We start from the raw sequence: 21,334 nt of genomic DNA, 5'->3' as shown, positions 1-21,334 counted from the left end.
GCCCATTCCAATGCCTGAGCACTCTCTCTGTAAAGAAGTTTTTCTGATCTCCAACTTCAATTTCCCCTGGCAGAGCTTGAGCCCGTGCCCCCTTGTCCTGTTGCTGAGTGCCTGGAAGAAGAGACCAAGGCCCACCTGGACAGAACTTCCCTTCAGGCTAGACAGTGCTGAGGTCACCTCTGAGCCTCCTCTTCTCCAGGCTAAACACCCCCAGCTCCCTCAGCCTCTCCCCACAGCACTTGTGCTCCAGTCCCTTCACCAGCCTTGTTGCTCTTCTCTGGACCTGCTCCAGCCCCTCAATATCTTTCCTGAACTGAGGGGCCCAGAACTGAATGCAATACTCACTTAAGTGCTTCAGGAGCAGAAACACAGTCAAGGTCTTTGGCTGGTGGAGCAGAGTGATGGGCAACATCTGCTCTCTAGCCTTGGCCTTTGAGTTGGTTGTGTCTCCTTGGCATGTACATGGCCTAACTTTCAGCAGAGACACGACTCCACCAGTCACCTGCATTTACAGGTTCTCAGCACCCAAAAGCATTTCTCCTCCTATCCATTGCAAAGGGGATCTTGGCACATGCAAGAACGGTGCCTTATAAAACGTAGGCCTGATTCTGGTGAAGAGATAAGCAGTGTATAATAATAAACATAAGCATAAGATTAAGCATAATAAATATAACTGCTTCATAGATGAATGCAACTGTGACCTCAGTGGCACACCTGTACTTGAGAGTGAAAACACTGCTGCTGGTACCCAGCAGAGTACTAGACATATAGTTATCCACATACTTGACTAATCGCTTGGCCCTTAACTATGTAAGAAAATGTAAGGCAAAAAGGAGGAAAAGGTCTGTCAGGTAATTTTTTTTTCTGCAGAGTAGAAACAACAGAAACAATATTTGGTCAGGTTAGAGTCCTGTCTGCTTTGACAGAATTAAAATCTTCAATGAGACAAGATACTTGGCTCCCATCTTTCACACAGACATGAAAAACAAAAGCAGACAACAACTGCAAAAGGGCTTATTTCTCAATTTCTCATTAGGTGAAGAGCCTATAAACACCATCTCTGTGTAAGACCTCAGCAGAACACAGAAAATCCTCCCCCACTTCTGATGGGATGAGAAGTATTTGCTCAGCTGCTCCTATCAAACCAACCCTTCTCACAACCAGCTGCCACCCAACAGCTTGGCATAACCCCAGCCCTCTCATCTCAGACCCCAAGAGGAAAGTCACCCCACAGAGGGGACTCACCACATGGCTTTCTGGCCAGCACATACCTATCTAGAAATTTTCCCTGCTCCCCTTGTGGCAGAACCCAGCAATGGTTTGGGCTTTACACACTGGCACAAAAAAGAACCATAAATAGCCATTTTTCAACACAGGCTGCGGGCTGTTCTTTCACAGAACAAAACAGAGAAACAGCATAGCTTAAGGCTCTCACAAAAGTGAGCCACAGACAATGTGTATGAACAGTTTGAATTTTCTGGAGGTGGAACTGTAAATTTTTCATATCAACAGGAACAAGGACTTCCAGTTAATCATCAGGACCCTTATTAAACAGATGATCAGTTATCTGTATCTCCAGGTGCTCCCAGTGGGCGAGCAGTCCTACTGCATCTCATCCCTGCTTTTGGAATCATAAGCAGTCTGCTGGCAAAGAGCATTTGGTATCCAGAATTTGTTGTCTGCCTCAGTTTAAGACACTAAGACATAGTTAAAACCTTTTTGTTTCCTCCACCAAGCCACCACATGATCAAATGCAGAGAAGGACAGATTAACAGCTGGCTCTTAGTTAACAACAAGCCTTTCAAAATTTTAACTCAGTGTCTCCCTATTTAGAAAGGGTTAGAAGCTTCCAGATGACTTTGGTGTCCAGATGCACCTTAACTGTCCATCTGCTGTCAAACCAGGTATAAGCCTTCCTTGTCCCACTGACAGGAAGCAAGAAGGAATCGATTCTCACCCTCTCATTAGGGTTCTTGCCTGGGACATGGGAGAATTAATGAGTACTTCAAGTCAAAGAGTCTCCACAGGAGAAACTCAGGCTCACTCATGATAAGTCACAACTCTAGTTATGGCACTCTGTGGAAAGTAGAAGGGGATAGGACTGGGTTTTCTACTCCACCTCAGCCAGGTGAGAGTCTGATCTCAAAGGAGAGCTCCACTAGACAACAGAGACCACCCTTTTTTCCATTTTCCTCACCTTTCTCAGAATAAGCTGCCTATGGCTCATCACCCCCCAACTGCAAAATCATTCATAGCTTTAACTCTCAAATTAGGGCAGCTATCTGCTTGAGGGCCTGTGAAGGCTGAGATATTAAATTCCTCTCTCTTCTCCAGGACTCACTCCTAGCAAGTTGAGCTGGGTGTTAATTTGGCAGCCTAATTCTCCCCAGACTGTGGTGAGTTTCTGGTGCCTTTTTATACAAACAGCCTGATATTTACTGCTGCCTTCCTTCACAGGACAAACTCTGCAGCTCTTGGGTTGAACTCCACATGCAAACAGGCCTTTCCTGTGGCTGCTCACTGCTAAACTGGTGGCCCTGGGATGAATCCAGGTCTCTGTTTCTGTACAGAGACAGACATTCAGGGTGGCTGGAACATGCAAAGCTATTCCACTGCCTCCCCTCTCCCTCCTGTGTGCTGGCTTCAAATCAAATGGAAGGATAAATTAGCAGCTCTGTTCCTGCCTTAAGCACACACCTGCTGACACTCCATGCAGCTGGAATTGCAGTGGGAAAGCTGAGTGTAACATCAGGAAAGCCAATTTAATTAAAAGCAGTAAACATGACAGGATGTGGAGCACCATCCTGCAACACCATCTCGGGGGTGTTCCCAGCCTCTTGTACACACACACTGATATAGAACAAGTGCCCTCCAAGATCACAGAACCATAGAATCAGCTGGGTTGGAAGAGACCTCTGAGATCATCAAGTCCAACCCTTAATCTAACCCTGCTTTGATTACCAGATCATGGCACTCAGTGCCACGTCCTGTCTCACGTTAAAAACCTCCAGGGTCAGAGAATCCACCACCTCCCTGGGCAGCCCATTCCAATGCCTGACCACTCTCTCTGTAAAGAATTTCTTTCTAATATCCAACCTAAACCTCCCCGGCACAGCTTAAGCCCCTTCCCTCTTGTCCTATTGTTGGCTGCCTGAGAGAAAAGACCAACACCCACCACCACCACCACCACCCCCGGCTACAACATCCTTTCAGGGGGTTCTAGACAGTGCTGAGGTCACCTCTGAGCCTCCTCTTCTCCAGGCTAAACACCCCCAGCTCCCTCAGCCTCTCCCCACAGCACTTGTGCTCCACTCCCTTCTCCAGCCTCGTTGCTCTTCTCTGGACCCGTTCCAGCCCCTCAATATCCTCCCAGAACTGAACACAATACTTAAGATATCTGAGTAACAGCAACAGAAAACACTCTTTTAATGCCTTCATCTGGAACATTCTGCAGGTTCTTGATAACACACAGAATTATTATCATGGACTGACCACCAAGAATGTCAGGACTTACATTCAAAACACAGATGAATAGGACTGGGTGACAAATACAACAAAATTTAATCTGCAAGTAGGAGAGGCACGTGGAAATGCACAAGAAACTTATTTCAAAAACCATGAAAAGCCACAATCAGAATATATTCAATATCCCCCACAATAAGAAAAATAATTGACTCCTCCCATGCAGGGCAGGATCATGTTTTAAATATGAAGAATATTACCAAGCATTCATTTTCTAGGTTTATATTAATCATAGAATCGATTGGTTTGGAAAAGACCTCCGAGTTCATCAAGTCCAACCCTTGGTCCAACTCCACTCCCTTTACCAGATCATGGCACTCAGTGCCATGGCCAATCTCACCTTAAAAACCTCCACGGATGGGGAATCCACCACCTAATGTTCTTATACTAGTTCCAACCAAAAAATTAAACTGATTTAATCAACATAAATATGTACACGTGCTGTACAGTTGTCTGCTGTATGCAATAAACTAATTTCTGTGGCAGAAATATATTAGGCTAAAAATACAGCTGTCTGTTCTATGCAGTAAACTAATTTCTATGGCAGAAACATATTAGACTAAAAATACAGCACTTCCACCTGCACCTGCTTTCAACATTAATTCAGGCCCTGCTTTGGATAAGAATTAGATATTACAAGATGGCATTTCCCTGTGTTCACTCTATTCTTCACATAATTACCAACAGCAGAGGTTAACATTTTCTTCAGAGCAAATGCCCATGTTTCCTCCTGGAGGTCTTTCACAGGGTAACACACCTTTGAGAAGTCAAAATATACTTTGCCCAGTACCCATGGCTGAGCTCCAATGCAAAAAGTCAGCACTCAGGAGGTGGGGACACCAAAAGTCCAGCAAGAAGAGCTCCCATCACTACACTGGCAGTGGATGGTATCTGTGGACAAGCTGGAGAGCTGTAGATGTCATTTACCTCAAGCTCAGAAAGGCTTTCTACACTGCCTCTATCAATATTGTTGTACCCAAATTCAGACCTTGCAGTCTGGACAGGTGGACAGCTAAATGGGTTGAACTACTCCTCCCACATCTCCCCCAAAAAAACCACAAAAACCCCAAAACCAAACAACCAAAAAACCCCTTGGTTGGATGGTGACGCTCAGAGGGCAGTAGACAATGGGTCACACACTCTTACCTAGAGAGTATGAAATAATTGCTGGTAATACCACAGCTCTGGATCTGTCCTGTTGACAAGCACATTGCTGGAATTGATGAGGGGAGACTCTCACCAAGTTTGGAGACTGCACCAAAGTGGGGATCACTCAATGAGCTCAAGAGCAGGGTTGCCACTCAGAGATCTAGACTGGTCGGAGGAATGGACTCACAAGGAACCTCATGAAACCAACAAAAAGAAATGAAAAGTCCTGTGGGAAGAAGGAACATCCTGCTTGCTGTGGGGCTGTGTCAACAGAAGCCTAACCAGTGGCTCAAGGGAAGGAACTACTACCTTTCACTGAGCACTTGTTGGACCATATCTAAAACACCACATTAGGTTTTGGCATCCCCAGTAAAAAGAATAAAACTGATAAACTGGAACAGGCTCAGCAAAGGGCCACTGAGATAGACAGAGGCTGAGGTATTTTCCCTGTGGGGAGAGGTTGAGGGACTTAGGCTTGTTCAGCCCAGCTATGTGGGAAAACTAATCCACCATGAGGAAAGCTAGGCAGCAGAGCACACTGCTCAGAGAGGTTGTGCCATCTTCTTCCTTGGAGTTTTCTCAAGACCTAACTAGTTAAAGTCCAGAACCACCTGGTCTGACCTCACAGCTGACCATGCTCTGAGCTCGATGTCTCCTGCAAACCTCCCCACCCAAGTTATGCTCCATTTCCTAATCTTTTAATCTGTTTTCCTCACTTCTTCTCTTAGAATACCACATATTAAAAATTTAATACACAATAATGAACAGGATGAACAGCTGAACTAATGTTAACTCAATACTGGACAGCATCAAAACTCTAAGTCAATCAACCTGTGGCTGACTACTTCACTGATCCAGTGACATCAGCCATGGTATTTCTATTGCTGTGGACAATGCTTACCACTCACACTCAAAAACATTTGTGCTGCTTTATAAACATGCCATAAAGCCTGGCAAGAAGAGGATTAGAAGCATGCATGTTCTGGCATCTGGAAACCATCACCTCATTAAAAGCCTCAATGTGATGGTAGGTAACAACTGGCACTCACTTAAGAGTTGGACTCAATGATCCCTGTGGATCCCTTCCAACTCCGACCATCCTATGATTCTGACTCAACTGAAGGAAAAATAAACAGAAAAGACCTGTGGGATTCATCAGTTATAACAGGGAACAGACTTCACTCTGCAATGAGGGGGACATTCACAATCATTCTAATCAAACTACTCCTCATCAGCAAAATGTAAGGCAGCCTTCTCTCTCCTATTCATTCCCAGTTCAGAACTGTGAAAAACAACTGGAGTGTCTTAAGTGCTGCTGGCACCCACATTACAGATGAGATGGGTTTGCAGTCTAATGCATTCATATGTTACTATTCACATTATGGCCATGAAAGAGAAGTATCTTGACCATTTCTTCTGTCAACCATCAGCACATTTAGAATAAGGCTGAGCTGGCTTACTTAAACGAGAGTAGGATGAGGATCCTTGTAGAGCATCAAAGTCTCTTGAGACAGCTTTAATGCTTTCTGTGCCTCCACACAAGGAGATATATCATCTAATTCTTTAAGCAAAGTCAGGAATAACTTGGGTCCCTGCTTTTCCAAAGGATAAGAATCAGACTCCAATAACTAATCCTATTCTCTGCTTTTTATTTGTTTACTTATTTTTCCAGGCAATATATCTAAATATTTTGCTGGAGCAGGAAAAAAGTAGCTCCCTGGAAACAAAATCTTGTGATGCAGGCAACTAGGACATGGGGAAATTCTTACTTTGGTTAATAAAGTAAGTTAAGAGCAGTCTTGGAAATTCTCTGTATTAACAGTAGAAGACCAATGTATGCCTCCCAAATTCCTAATAAGCTTTCCATGTTCATTTATGGTCTGCATAGCCTGTATTTTATTCACACAGAAGAGGGAGAAAAGTTTGGAAAGATATCAATTCCTCAGTCTAGCCTTAAGAAATGGAATTAGACTTGCAAGAAGTGTGTTTGAATTAAACTAAAGCTTGCTGATGATATATAAAGGATAGGACAATTATGTCCAGTGGAAAAACAATTTTTAAAAGGTACTAATATCATTAAATATTTTAAAAGAAAGATGTATCATTAGTTCTGTAATTGAGATCTTCAACCATTGCCCTATCTGTTAAGACAAAAAGCATAACCAACATGTTTTAAGAAAGTTTTGAGCAGCATCTCTAACAGATTTTTCTTTTTTTGAAATAATTCCACTCTCATACAGATTGAATTAAAAAAACTAAAAAAACCTTGATGTCCAAAAGAAGAGCAGTCATATCACTGCAAGTTTTACACCACCACCACCACCCCCAGCCCCAAACCCAGCTGAATTTCCAGAACACTTATTTTGGCACACTGATTTCTTATCCCATGTTCCTCTTGCTTAGCAGACACATTCTTATCTCTGTCTTCGGATGGCTGAAATAGAGCCTTTACAGGAAAGATTAATTCAGCTATCTTGCCTTTAAGCTTCTGATAAAAGCAAGACACCATTTCCTGTGATGGTCCACTGGATTTCTATTACTCTGGGGAGTTCAGAGAGAGGCACCTTCCTGACAATGTGCCCACCCAGAAGAGGTAAGGCACACTGAGATAAGCAATGCCAGCCCAGCACACCTCGGTCCCAGCACTCCACACTGCATTTGTGAACAGACACAGCACTTGGCATTTCTGAGCTGACATGCCAACCTTTTCATTATAATATAAACTGTCTCCAGGAGAGATGTTGCACAGTGCCAGCACAGGCCTGAAATCACAGGGAAATCATTAATAAGGACTGCACTGCTTCATTTCATACTTCTCCCAGTACAGTCTCAAGACCAAAGGACATACCACATATGTTAACTGGATATAAAAAACCCCGTTCTATGAGAAAACCAGTGAGGGAAAGGAATAGAATCTATTGCAAAAACCATTTAACTAAATATATCTGCTTCTTATGGATTGTTGCTACAGAAATTGTAAAATAAAATAAACCCCATTTCACTGCAGCACATCCCAGATCTAGATTTGCACAGAGAAGGCACTCTCAGGATAAAGCTACATATTATGCCTTTAGATGGTTTAACATCTAACCATATGCTAATGGAGATGATGCTATTCATGCCTCCTCCCCCACAATATGCAAAATAATCCCTTCCTCCCATTTCACCAGTGTTTGCCAAAAACTGTACCCAGCTGATTCAACAATGACTCAAATGTGCTAAAATGAACAACTTTCTGTGGGATTAGCAAATTGAATTAACTCAGTGAAGGGTCAAACAGGTGCTGAAGCAATGGGACTTCACCCTATGACACTGAGGTTGGTGTTGTGCCTCTCCTCTACCACACAGGTGTGAAAAGACAGCCTGGATAGGAAGCAGCTGGGGATCCTGGACAACAGAAACTGAAATTGCATAAGTAGCAAAGTAGGAAACCCCAAGCACCAAAGACATGAATGACCTTCCTACTGTTTTGATAATGACCCTTTAAACCTCCAGGGCTCCTGAAGGGAAGTTGTAGCCAGGTGGGGGTTGGTCTCTTTTTCCCAGACACTCAGCAATAGGACAAGGGGGTACGAGCTCAAGTTCTGCCAGAGGAAATTGAAGTTGGAGATGAGAAAAAAAATTCTTTCCAGAGAGAGTGCTCAGGCATTGGAATGGGCTGCCCAGAGAGGGGGTGGATTCCCCATCCCTGGAGGTTTTTAAACTGAGATTGGCCGTGGCACTGAGTGCCATGATCTGGTAAAGGGACTGGAGTTGGACCAAGGGTTGGACTTGATGATCTCAGAGGTCTTTTCCAACCCAATCGATTCTATGATTCTGTGGTCTTCAATACCCTCTGTCCTCTCCCTTCCATGTACTTTCACTTGTCACACATTATCTATCCTCTGAGCTTTACCATACCCAAATCATTATCTTTCCTTAGTTTTTCTTCTCTCCCACTTAAACTCACAATCACAACAACATCAATAGCCTTAACGGGGCACTCATCACCACCCAAACAATCATTGAGCACACACATCCCACTCCTTTCCCCTTCCTTTTTCTGTTTACTTAGACTGGCAATCACAACAACTTCACGCAATGATTCTGAGGATGTGGTGATGCAGTAAATACCACAAACACAGTGACTGGTAACACTCTTCTTTTTTACCTCACATTGTCAATATACAACAGGTTTTTTGTACCCTTTGCTTTTGCAGGACTCTGTATGTATTTACCTGAGGCACACAGGGTCTGAACTAACACCCCATATGCAAATATTGCCAAGGGAGATGAACACTGGCTGTGAAAGCATGTGGGCAGAAATGTAAGCAGAACACCAAGGTGACAATGAATAACACACTCCTGAATGTCAAGGTACAGTGGGATTTTCATCATTTCATAACATCCCAGCTTCTTTCCCACATTGCAGTAAAACAAAATAAAATGTAGGTGGAAACAAAGTCCTGTTGTTATTAGTATGCAAAGAAAATTCTCTTATCTAAATTCCCCCATCTGTTCTGGCCAACCATTTATGAGTAATTCTCAGCATTTCAGTCACCTGAAAAAAAGACAATGAGTTCTAGGCATAAATACTCCCTAAGCAGTTAATATCCAGGATCACAGATGATTAAATCATACAATGCTTCATTCTTTCAGTGAGCTTTGTTTCTTGCCTGGCTTTCTTGCTGCTTTTAGTCTCTGCCACATCTCTCCCATTTCTGGCAGATGAAGTGGAGGTGGAGAAGAAAAGGGAGGAAAGTTCTTGGGTAGCATAAGGATTACAGTATTTTCCAATCCTTCAGCAAGGAAGAGCCTGCTCAGGAAACAGATAACCTAATGCTGCTACCTACTCTTCCACCCCACTTTATTTTTATTTTTTTAACTATGTGTTTACAAGTGTTTGCAATTATAGCTATACAACCCAGGGACAAAGTTTACTACATTTATCTGCCCCCAAATCACATAGAACATACCTCCCACCCACAGATTTCCTCCACCTTTTTGTCCTGTTGCAGGCAATATGAAACAGAAAACTGCAATTCAGAGACCTCAGTCATACACCTACAGGTCATACACAACCAAGCCTGATGTGAATGTGGATGCCACTCATTTAAAAGACAGTTATGCCAAGCATAACAAATCATGTCAACTCCCTAAACTAAAGTATAGAATTAGCAGAGGGACAAAGTTACTTTCAAAGCATTCTTTGTATTCTGTCTGATTACCTGTCCTTGTTCAAAAAAAGGGAGAACTGTCCTCACACAGCTCTACTTATGTTTCCTTTCAGCCTTTTGAAATAAGAGCTGTCTAAGAACCTGAGTTTTGTTTTCAGTTGGGAAGGTCGCCTGGGGTGTTTGGCAAAACGAGTCTGTACACCCTTTTTTAAGAAGGAGAAAGGGAAAGAGATGGGTTGCAGGGAAGGAGGGAAGTAAAAGTTTATTGCATCTTATTTTTTAAATTGGAAGACTCAGAGAAGTTGTGTGAAAAGTACAATTAGTGAAAGAACAACAGACTAAGAGCCCAGAGAATCTAATTCTCTCTTGAACAAGAAAAGCGATGAGTACTTACATATAATATGTAGGATATAATCCTTCAAAGTACCAGCAATGCTTTTTGGCCTCTGTACACTATAAAGAAAGAAAAAATATGGTATGAATGCTTGCATAGCATAACGTGCAATTATAAACACAAGCTTAGAGTATTTATAAATACTGTGACTGAGCAGTTAGGAAAGGTTTACATTCCCAAAGATTTCCCAATCCTGCTACACACGTCAGTTCAGGCAGAGTGTCTTGCCAGGGTCAGATCGCTCACGCAGGGCTTTGTCTGGGGGGCTTCCCGGAGCTCACAAAGTCAGTACATTCAGCACAGGCACAGGGTCCAGCTGCACGTGCTCCCTGGCAGAGCTGCTGCCTCAAAAGACTACAGACACCTTAAGAGCCCATTCGTGATTATAGTCACTTAAGAGACACCCAGTACGATGACACAATGCTTATGACTACACAGCAAATACAATAATTGCAGGGAATTATTCAGCTTTCTGGAATTGTCTGGCGTGCAAAGGCAGGCTCAGAAAGGAGCAGAATGGAGAACCGTCTATCTCCTCTTCCTACAGTTTGGAAACATCTCAAGTGTTCAATAAAGCACCAGGGAAAGCAAACTGCTTTCTGCAGCCCGGGGGTATTGTTCTCTTTCGCAGCCTGTCGGCGCATCCTTGTTAAAGGACGGCGACAGGCACTTTCCCAGCATGGGTGTGCTGGCAGTGTGGGAAGCACACGTCGTTCTGGGCACTGCCAGAGCACAGCTCGGAACAATAGCGGCGCTCGGTAAAGAAAACCAGATGTCAAGCCCAAACTCCGTGCACAAAGTACAAAATATTTCTGTGCATCCCGCTGACATCACGAGCACGAAATGCCATCTTCACTGCAGGCACAGCTCCAGGAGTGACACCACAAGCTGCAGTCCCCAATGGCACATGGGCAGACCCATCACTGTCACGACGCCTGAACTCCACAGACACAGTTCTCAATTGACGCTTTTAGGGGCTTTTCAGGGGCTTCAACCCCCTATCGTTAAATAAATCACTTGATTGCATCTACTTTTATGGGTTTTTCTTTTTTTAGGGTTTTATTTCTCAGCCCTCTTCATTGTGGGTTACAGTTACTATGTAGTTGTGGAGAGAAGGGAAGAGGAGCAGAAGAATCACAGAATCACAGACTATTCTGAGTTGGAAGGGACCCACAAGGATCATCGAGTCCAACTCTTAAGTCAATGGCCCACACAGGGGATTGAACCCATGGCCTTGGCATTATTACATTCAAGTTTTAACCAACTGAGCCAATCTCAGAAGGGGCAATTATGTTTACATTAACAGTATTTAAACTGTTCTTGCACAAGGATATTTAAGTTTCAGAAGGGACTATATTCAGAGCTAATTTTTCACACAGTTACACACAATCTTAAAACCTATACACACCATGCAAACCATCTAACATCACACAGCTATAGCTAATTATTAAGTAACACGTATTTCCTAAAAATTGCTAGATCTAAGCAGTGTTCATGCAACTTATTTTAACTTTATAAAAGTTCTATTAATGTTACTCCGCAGAGTTTCTGCAGACTTCATTTCCAGCTCCTGTGTGGGCCCAAGGTCTCCAAGGAGATTCCATTCTCTCAGAAGCTCCACCTTAAAATTCATCCTTGGTTCACTACTTTGAAAAGGCATATATTCCCTAACACACCACAGAGCAGTGAGGAATATCCTGCTGAGGTTTTAGCCACCATTCCCTCTGCTGCTCCCACCTGACACCCATTGCTGGAGAGCACCAGCAGTGCTTGGATCATCCCTCACGTTCACTTGGCAGCTCACCTTTACATAATAGCTTGTATTAGTTTATTAGCCTCCCAGAATACTAAATGAATCCAGTTAAGACAAAGACAAAGTGTTTTTAGATCCCTGGCTCTCACTCCTCATGAATAAAAAAGGCTGCAAGCTCTTTAATGAGCATCTGATGAGCTAAATCACAGACAGATCAATTACAACCCATGAAGACAAACTGCTATGGATTAAATTGTTAAAAGTGGTACAGGAGATGGGGGGGAGGAGAAGATGCTTTTGATTCATGTGATCAGGTCTTTTTCCACTAAAACAACAGGCTCACACCAGTCTTTGAGATGCACAAACTTAGCTTCTTCTGAAAGGACCACAGCTTTTTCCTCAGAATAGATGCAGCAGAAGCCTTGTTCCCCTCTCAAATTCATGCCACAGTCCAAGCAGTACATTCAGGAGGGCTCCGTAGTTTCTGCTGGAGCAAGCGGTGCTCAAAGATCCACCTCTGCATTTGCCCTATTTTCCTTTTCACCCCCTCTTCTTCAAAGCTTCCAACTTTTTAACCCTTCCTTCCAATTATTTTCACCAGCTGGCTGTTCTCTCTTACTCTAAAATCAGAAATACATCAAGTTTCTCTCCATAACACCCTGCAAACAAATATGCACTGTAAACCCAGCAGGTATGCTGCAGAACCAGTGAAAAATATTTTGGTTCTTTACCTTTGAAGGCTGTAGATCAGCAGGCATTGGCTAAAATCCTGGTGCCTGCAGGTCAACCCCTTGGGAAGCCTCATTCCAGAGTACAGCTTGGGGTGTAGGCCACTAAATGTTCTTCCTTCCTGCTTCTCAGCCAGTATGAATCACCATTTACCTCAAAAGCCTTAAAGCCTTTGTCAGTCTCAAGCATTTTAATTGGTGTTTTCCCAGCAATGTTTCTGAGCACGTGGAGCCTGCATACCCTTTACAAGTGTAAAGCAGACATTTATATTCAGCACTCTTCCCCACATTTTGATCTGCTTTACAAAAATGAATTGGAAAGATTCCTCCTTCCAACAGCTCCCAAGTTGTAGGACTTTGGTTTCTGCCTCTAAACAATTCTTTTTTTTTCAGACAGCAAAAATGTTTACTGCTGTCCCAAGAAAGGCTCCAGCCTGGGGTACTTCCTTCTACTTTACAGGGCTTCCATACCTGCACTAAACATCCTTTCATGCACAGATTTGCTTTTATATTGGCTCTGGAAGATCAGGCAACAATCCCAATTCGACCTTATTTTAAGATCACAGTGCTATGAATAGTGCATGGCAGTTGTTCAGCTCCTACAGGGGAATCAGGCAAAAAAACAACCCAAGTGGACCTCAAACGCGAACAGCAGAGCCAAATCCAACACACATGACCTGTCAAACAGATTTACACGCGGAGGGTGAACCTCAGCGGTCCCTGCTCAGTGAAACTTCTCCTGATCTCCATGGCAACTTTACTTTAGGAAAGCCCGACAGAAGGCAGGGGCTGCTCACCACTGGCTCTGCTGATGGTTGGCAGACCTCGCAGGAATCTGTCTGCTGCTAAGAGTAACAGGAGAGTCATAGAATTATGGAATCATAGAAATGATTGTATTGGAAAAGACCTCTGAGATCATCAAGTTCAAATCTTGGTCCAACTCCCGTCCCTTGACCAGATCATGGCACTCAGTGCCACGGCCAAGCTCACTTTAAAAACCTCCAGGGATGGGGAATCCACCCCCTCTCTGGGCCGGCCATTCCAATGCCTGATTACTCTCTCTGCAAAGATTTTTTTTCTGATGTCCAACTTCAATTTCCCCTGGCAGAGCTTGAGCCCATCGTGCCCCCTTGTTCTATTGCTGAGTGCCTGGGAGAAGAGACCAACCCCCACCTGGCCAGAACTTCCCTTCAGGTAGTTCTCGACAGTGCTGAGGTCCCCTCTGAACCTCCTCTTCTCCAGGCTAAACACCCCCAGCTCCCTTAGCCTCTCCCCACAGCATTTGTGCTCCAGTCCCTTCTCCAGCCTCATTGCTCTTCTCTGGACCCGCTCCAGCCCCTCAATCTCTTTCCTCAACTGAGGGGCCCAGAACTGAACACAACACTCAAGGTGTGGCCTCACCAATGCAGAGTACAGGGGAAGGGTCACTGCCCTGGGCCTGCTGGCCACGCTAGTTTGGATCCAGGCCAGGATCCCATTGGCCTTCTTGGCCACCTGTGTCACTGCCTCTAAGGATCTGAGGGTCTTTAGCACTCAGGTACCAGAGAGATGGACAGGGTAGTCAGGCACAGATTAGTTTTTCCCACCCCACACACATCCTCTGAAGAAGGCTGCAATCATCTTCCTCTTGCCATGATCCAAATTATTCTTCTGAGGGGTACTGGCCTCACAGCCAAGCTGCTGGAAAGCCACACAGGAACGAGAGGAGACACATGGCATCAGCATCAGGCTCTCAGCCTTTGGAGAGTCATGTCCCTGCAGCTGTTTGGACTAGTAAACCCTCAAGAAACCACAGTTGCAGGAACTCGGGGGAGACCTTATCACTCTCTACAACTACCTGAAATGATGTTGTAGCCAGGTGGAGATTGTTCTCTTCTCTCAGGCAACCAACAGCAGGACAAGAGGGCAGCTCTGCCAGGGGAGGTTTAGGTTCTTTACAGAGAGAGTGGTCAGGCATTGGAATGGCCTGCCCAGAGAGGGGTGGATTCTCCGACCCTGGAGGTTTTTAAGGTGAGACTGGACATGGCACTCCATGCCATGATCTGGTAATCAAAGTGGGGTTGGATTAAGGGTTGGACTTGATCTCAGAGGTCTCTTCCAACCCAACTGATTCTATGAACTCACTGCAGTCCACAAAACAGATACAAAGAGAACATTAGTTATATGATTGTAATCCAATAGGCCCTCAGATATCCGGCGTGTTGCCCACTTCCCTAACTTCAGTACAAAGGCAGAGCTCCTAACAAGAATTCATTCCTGTATTTAAAAAGCCATTCGTTAATAGCAAAAAAATGTGTTCATGGTTTTTAAACTAAGCTTAGGTACAGCCCTGCTAACACTTTCAACTTTTCCAGGGAAAGAGTTCTGCACATTTTGCTTATAAAATTCTTCCTTCTGTGTCCTTTAGAAATTTGGCACAGCTGTAAAATATAAATACAAGAGTACATTCATTTTTTAAATAAATGATGCAGGTCTAATTGGGTGTGCATATGTATTCTTTAGAGAATGGTGTGTGAATTAGCCAGATGCTTGAATACATTCCTTAAGTTTGTATATTCGAAAAGAGAAAAAAAAAATACAAACCTTGGGTTTTGTTTGTTTGGTTTTAAATAAATCAGCATTGTTTTGTAGCTTGTTTCCTCTGCAAGACTGCAGCAATGCAAATTGCAAGCTGTCCTTTTCTGTGGCCTCTAAATTATTTCAGATTTCCTCTAAGAAAGGAAACGTGCTTCCTGCCACAGATTGAAATTACAAATGTTATTGCTGCTAGTAAGAACAATAAGTAATAAGAGTTACTAAAACACTAACCACAGACTGGGTTTGATCACACCATAAAATATGGAACACAAATGCATATTGAGGCACGTGGTGTGGGGGATGACAGAGCAGGCAGCCTGCTCACTGAATGTTGGATGGTACTCCACAGATCATCAGTTACACTTTGCAGGATTTGCAGAAATACTGTGTCTAGCAGGAATGTCCTCCACATTGCATATCATTATCTCTCAGTCCACAGGACAACAAAAAGAAAATAGATCTGATCAATTAATTACTCTTTGCAGTCGAGGGAGCAGTGAATTCGCACCTAGTGCTTTTATTGGAGGCTGGGAATTTGATAATAAAAAAGCAAAAGCAATTAAAGCCCCATATGCAGATAGTAAACACTTTGCAGTACAAGTACAGTCTGTTGTTGTTATGAGTACCAGTGGACAGCCGTGTTTGTGGAGGGCAAGGAAGGGCAATTGCTATCTGCATGCTGAAGGGACACCCAGAATGAGTGGGTGACACCTGCTCAAACCCACATCCTTAGGAGGCACAGGCCTGCTACCAGTCCCAAGGTCAAGGAAACCCTACCAGTTATCAGCAACTGAGGGTGAGCCTCTTTCTTTTCATAGAATCAATTCGGTTGGAAAAGACCTCCGAGATCATCAATCTCAACCCTTGGTCCAACTCCAGTCCCTTTACCAGATCATGGCACTCAGTGCCACGGCCAAGCTCAGTTTAAAAACCTCCAGGGATGGGGAATCCACCCCCTCTCTGGGCAGCCCATTCCAATGCCTGAGCACTCTCTCTGGAAAGAAGTTTTTTCTGATCTCCAACTTCAATTTCCCCTGGCAGAGCTTGAGCCCATCCCCCTTGTCCTATTGTTGAGTGCCTGGGAGAAGAGACCAACCCTCACTGTGAGAAATAAAGAGAGAAGGTTCGTTGTGGGAGGTGTGGAATGCAGGGGTTTGGTTAATGATTACAGAGTTTAATCAAAGGTTCTGTGTTGGTTGCCTTTGGGAAAGTGGGGATGGACCTTTAAAAGGGGATTTTTCCACATGCAGGTTAGACAGGCAAAATTGGTGGGAAGTCTGTGAGGCAGCAGTCCTGGCAGGGGGGGCTGTTGTCAGGGTCTGAGGCCGGTGTTAGGGCCTGATAGGTCGGCTGGATGCACCAATCAGCACTAATGGCACAGCAAGAAATTGCCCAAAGAAGGCAGTGAAGAAGTGAGGTAATGGGGTAACCTCGAATCAGCAGGCGAGGTGCCAAACATGGACTACAGAGGGCTGAGCTCCTGGAGGGGAGGGAAGGGGATGTGGTGCAAAGGATATAAATTGTGGTGACCCCCCCTCCTCCATGTGCTCCCCGGTGACTACACTGTGGCGAGGCACCCTGCGTGTGTGCAGTTTGGCCAATAAACTCTATTTTGCTTTGCTCCTTCAACTCGTCTCTCTGGAAATTTTTGGAAGCCGAGATTTTTCTCACACCCACCTGGCTAGAACTTCCTTTCAGGGAGTTCTAGACAGTGATGAGGTCACCTCTGAGCCTCCTCTTCTCCAGGCTAAACACCCCCAGCTCCCTCAGCCTCTCCCCACAGCACTTGTGCTCCAGTCCCTTCTCCAGCCTCGTTGCTCTTCTCTGGACCTGCTCCAGCCCCTCAATCTCTTTCCTCAACTGAGGGGCCCAGAACTGAACACAACACTCAAGGTGTGGCCTCACCAGCACAGAGTACAGGGGAAGGGTCACTGCCCTGAGCCTGCTGGCCATGCTAGTTTGGATCCAGGCCAGGATCCCATTGGCCTTCTTGGCCACCTGGGCACACTGTTGGCTCCTGTTGAGCTTCCTGTCACTCAGTCCCACCAGGTCCCTTTCTGCCTGGCTGCTCTGCAGCCACTCTGTGCCCAGCCTGTAGCACTGCATAGGGTTGTTGTGGTCATTATGTATTCCAGTTAAAAGGCACCAATGGGTAGATTCAGAAGGAAAAAAGCAGGCATTTAACAGTGACCTGCTATACTGACATGATGGAAATAGCTCCTGGTATTCTGGGATGACCTGCTTAGTGGCTGGTACCTCCCACTTAGCTGGGTATATGCTATACATAAGTAGGGTGCAAGTTGATCCAAATGCCATTCATGTGGCTACAGCCTGTGGGGCTCTTCTGGGGTTAATATACAGATGAACAGGAAGAAACAAAAGTACCTATGACGTGGAACAAAACCTTGGTGTTTCTGAGCATCACACAACCCAATTACGACATAGAGCCAGAACTGTCTTCCATACAGCTAAATCAAACTCTTAATTGAGGAAATGGGAAAGACAACACCACAGCATCTCAGAAACAACTGCCTACACCTGCTGCTTCTGTTACAGAAGGTCTCTTGAAAAACTCACATCTTTCCCAGTTATACTGGGAACTGCACCTGGCAAATACTTGATGAAGCCCAGACCAAAGGGTGGAGTTGCACTGTAGGCTTTCCCAGACTAAATGAGTAGTTCCAAATGCCCATTATTGGCAAGGAATCAAGATGTTTTATGAAATCTGACCTTTAAAATTGCATCAGTTTTCAGAACAGTATCCCTTTCAGTGCCTAGACAAGAGCTGGATGCATCACAATTCATCCCTGCTTCTTCCCTGTTGATGCTAAAAGCTGATGGTGAAAGTAGCCCATCTACAAAACTATAAGAAACAGCAATTGTTACCAGTGATTTCAACATATACTCTTGGCACAAAAGACAGAAGCAACTCTTACTATAACCCAAGATTATGTTAAGGCATTTTTATTTACTGAGGTAATGAGGAAACACCAGGAAGCTCTTGTATAAAAGGATGCCTATCCTTTACCAAGCTTTCCCTCCCATATAACAATAAACAGAACAAATATTATTTCAGTTATACATCTGTTTCATCAACATCAAGATTACAAAGTCATATAACTCGCAGTATAAAGAATGATTTTCATATATTTCATAAGGAGATGGTTTTGGTTAGATTTTTTGGCTGTTCTCTAAAAGAAAGAAGGGGATATTTCTCATATAGGATTCTTAAAGGAAATGACTTTTCCACCTTCAATTAACCAGTGTGCATATTGCAACAGTAAAAAATTTCAGTCCAAGCAGATAATTCTTATTATTTCCTGTGCTGTATTAATCACCATATTTTTATTTAGAATTAATGTGGGTTTAGCATTAGATAGCTTCCCATCACAAACCATTACTTCACATTTAGATCTATCAACCTTTCCTGCAGAAGGAATACAAATATCCCTTGCGTGCAATTTTATTTCAGGAACCTGACTCATTTCTTTCTTTCTTTACTTACTTATTTTTGGCCATTATGCACCAAATTGCAAATGCACTTCAGTCCTAGAACAATGCAATTTCAATTGAATAAAACCCTATCATCCGTATCCAAGGGAGGGGGTAAAGGAAGAAATAAAAGGCAAAGCAAGGGATCCTTATTTTTCAGAACCCACGACACACAGGATGCGGGGTCGGTACCCCCCCGGTCCCCCCGCGCTCTCAGCACCGCGGACAGCGCCCTCCGCACGGAAACCACCCATGTAAAACCTCTCACAAATCGCCTCGCTCATTTCCCAACTCGCTTTCAGTTCTCAGCAGTCGCACCTACTAATTAGCTCTTCGCATGTGTGAGCACTAATATGAGAAATTAATAAGCACAACTACCATGGAATCACAGAATATCTCAACTTGGCAGGGCCCTGTGAGGATCATTCAGTCCAAATCTCTATTCCTCACAGGACTATCATATTGTCAAGAGCATCATCCAGATGCTCCTTGGACTCTGGCAGGCTTGATGCCATGACTACCCTCTGAGGAGGCTCTTCCAGTTACTGATGACCCCTTATAGTGAAGAACCTTTTCACACAATCGTAGAATCATAGCATCAGTTGTATTGGAAGAGACCTCCAAGATCATCAAGTCCAACACTTAATCCAACCCCACCTTCATTACTAGATCATGGCACTCAGTGCCACGTCCAGTCTCACCTTAAAAACCTCCAGGGTTGGAGAATCCACCACCTCCCCAGGCAGGCCATTCCAATGCCTGATTACTCTCTCTGGAAAGAACTTCTTTCTAATATCCAACCTAAACCTCCCCTGGCAGAGCTTAAGCCAAGCAATCTTGTCCTATTGTTGGTTGCCTGAGAGAAGAGACCAATCCCCACCTGGCTACAACATCCTTTCAGGGAGTTGTAGAGAATGATAAGGTCTACCCTGAGCCTCCTCTTCTCCAGCCTAAACACCCCCAGCTCCCTCAGCCTCTCCCCACAGCACTTGTGCTCCAGTCCCTTCACCAGCCTCGTTGCTCTTCTCTGGACCTGCTCCAGCCCCTCAATCTCTTTCCTGAACTGAGGGGCCCAGAACTGAACACAACACTCAAGGTGTGGCCTCACCAACGCAGAGTACAGGGGAAGGATCACTGCCCTTGTCCTGCTGGCCAGACTTTCCTCATGTCCATTCTGAACTCCCCCTAATGCAGCTTTATTCCATCTCCTCGTGTCTTACTGCTGGTCATGAGAGGTCAGCACCTTCCCATGCACGACCCCTCCTGAGGAAGTTATGGACTTAAATGAGATAACCACTCAGCCTTGTTTTCTCCAGGCTCAGCAAACCAAGTGACCTCAGGTGCTCCTCGTTAAGTCTTGCCCCTCAAGGCCTTTCACCATCTCAGTCACCCTTCTCTTGACACACTGTAATAATTTCATGTCACAGAATCACAGACTATTCTGAGTTGGAAGGGACCCACAAGGATCATCGAGTCCAACTCATAAGTCACTGGTCCACACAGGGCATTGAACCCATGACCTTGGTATTATTACAACCAAGTTTTAACCAACTGAGGTAATCTCAGGGTCTACTCAGGGTCCTTCTTATATTGTGGTGTCTAAAACTGCACACAGGACTTAGGGTGGAGCCACAGCAATGCAGAGTAGAGCAGGACAATAACCACCCTGGACCGGCTGGCGTTGCTGTGCTTGATACATCCAGGACACAGCTGGGCCTTTTGGCTTCCAGGGCATACTATTGACTCATATTCAACTTGCCATCAACTCAAACCACCACTGACTGTCTTGGATGGAACAACAGTACTCAACCTTTTCCAAACTGTTGGGAAAGCATAGTTATGATAGTTATCACAGTTATGTGAGATATCCAGCTCGGATCTAAATCAGAATGCCAAGCTTATGAAAGTGCCAAGAGAACCTTAGTACCAGAGAAGGTTAGGAGTTGTTTACCTTCTTATTTCTACACCCATGAACTCAGCAATGTTTGCACAAACATAAAAGCTGAGAGAGTGGAGGGTGGTGGAACTGATTTACAATAAAAGTTCTGATGTCAGGCCTGCAAGATAGTATGAGGTATGTCACATATTGAATGCATTTTCACCCCAGAAAAGAAAAAAGACTCAACATTCACTGGACTCTCTGTAGCTCCAAGGGAGTAAGTGGCAGACTTTTTTGTTCCAGCTGCAAGGAAACAGATGTAACATTTTTGCAACTTCACTAGAAGCAGTAGCTCTAGTCTAAATGGTACTGGGGCAGGTTCCACAGCTCCAAAATTTAATAATGCTTGTGCAATTACTCTGTTTCCTTTCATATGTGCATGAGAAAGAAAACCAAGGTTACCATTATTTGCATTCTTTAACTACAAAACAAGTCATAACTCACCTCATAAAACAACCCATAAAGGAGGGTGCATGGGGGGAAGAGACCATTTGTTAGGAATTGAAAGATCATGCCAAGAGTGAGGACAATTCACTATTTCCACTCACAGTCTCCTTAAAAATGAAACAAAACTAATTCTGACATTTTGCAGATAAAATGATTTGGTGATACAATGGTTTCAGT

At 44.3% G+C, this 21,334-nt stretch overlaps 1 protein-coding gene across 1 annotated transcript in view; it reads right to left on the bottom strand.

Moving 5' to 3' along the window:
- Window positions 1-21,334, bottom strand: part of VOPP1 (VOPP1 WW domain binding protein) — a 67,486-nt gene that overhangs the window by 10,253 nt on the left and 35,899 nt on the right. Inside the window, exon 2 of the mRNA XM_071559610.1 lies at window positions 10,222-10,280. Coding sequence (XP_071415711.1) covers window positions 10,222-10,280 — 59 coding nt within the window. The remainder of the gene's footprint in view (window positions 1-10,221; window positions 10,281-21,334) is intronic.

Source organism: Pithys albifrons, chromosome 7, assembly GCF_047495875.1.
Source record: "Pithys albifrons albifrons isolate INPA30051 chromosome 7, PitAlb_v1, whole genome shotgun sequence".
In the NCBI taxonomy this organism is placed as follows: domain Eukaryota; kingdom Metazoa; phylum Chordata; class Aves; order Passeriformes; family Thamnophilidae; genus Pithys; species Pithys albifrons.
The sequence above is the reverse complement of the archived record's forward strand: the minus strand, read 5'-3'. Positions and strand labels throughout refer to the sequence as shown.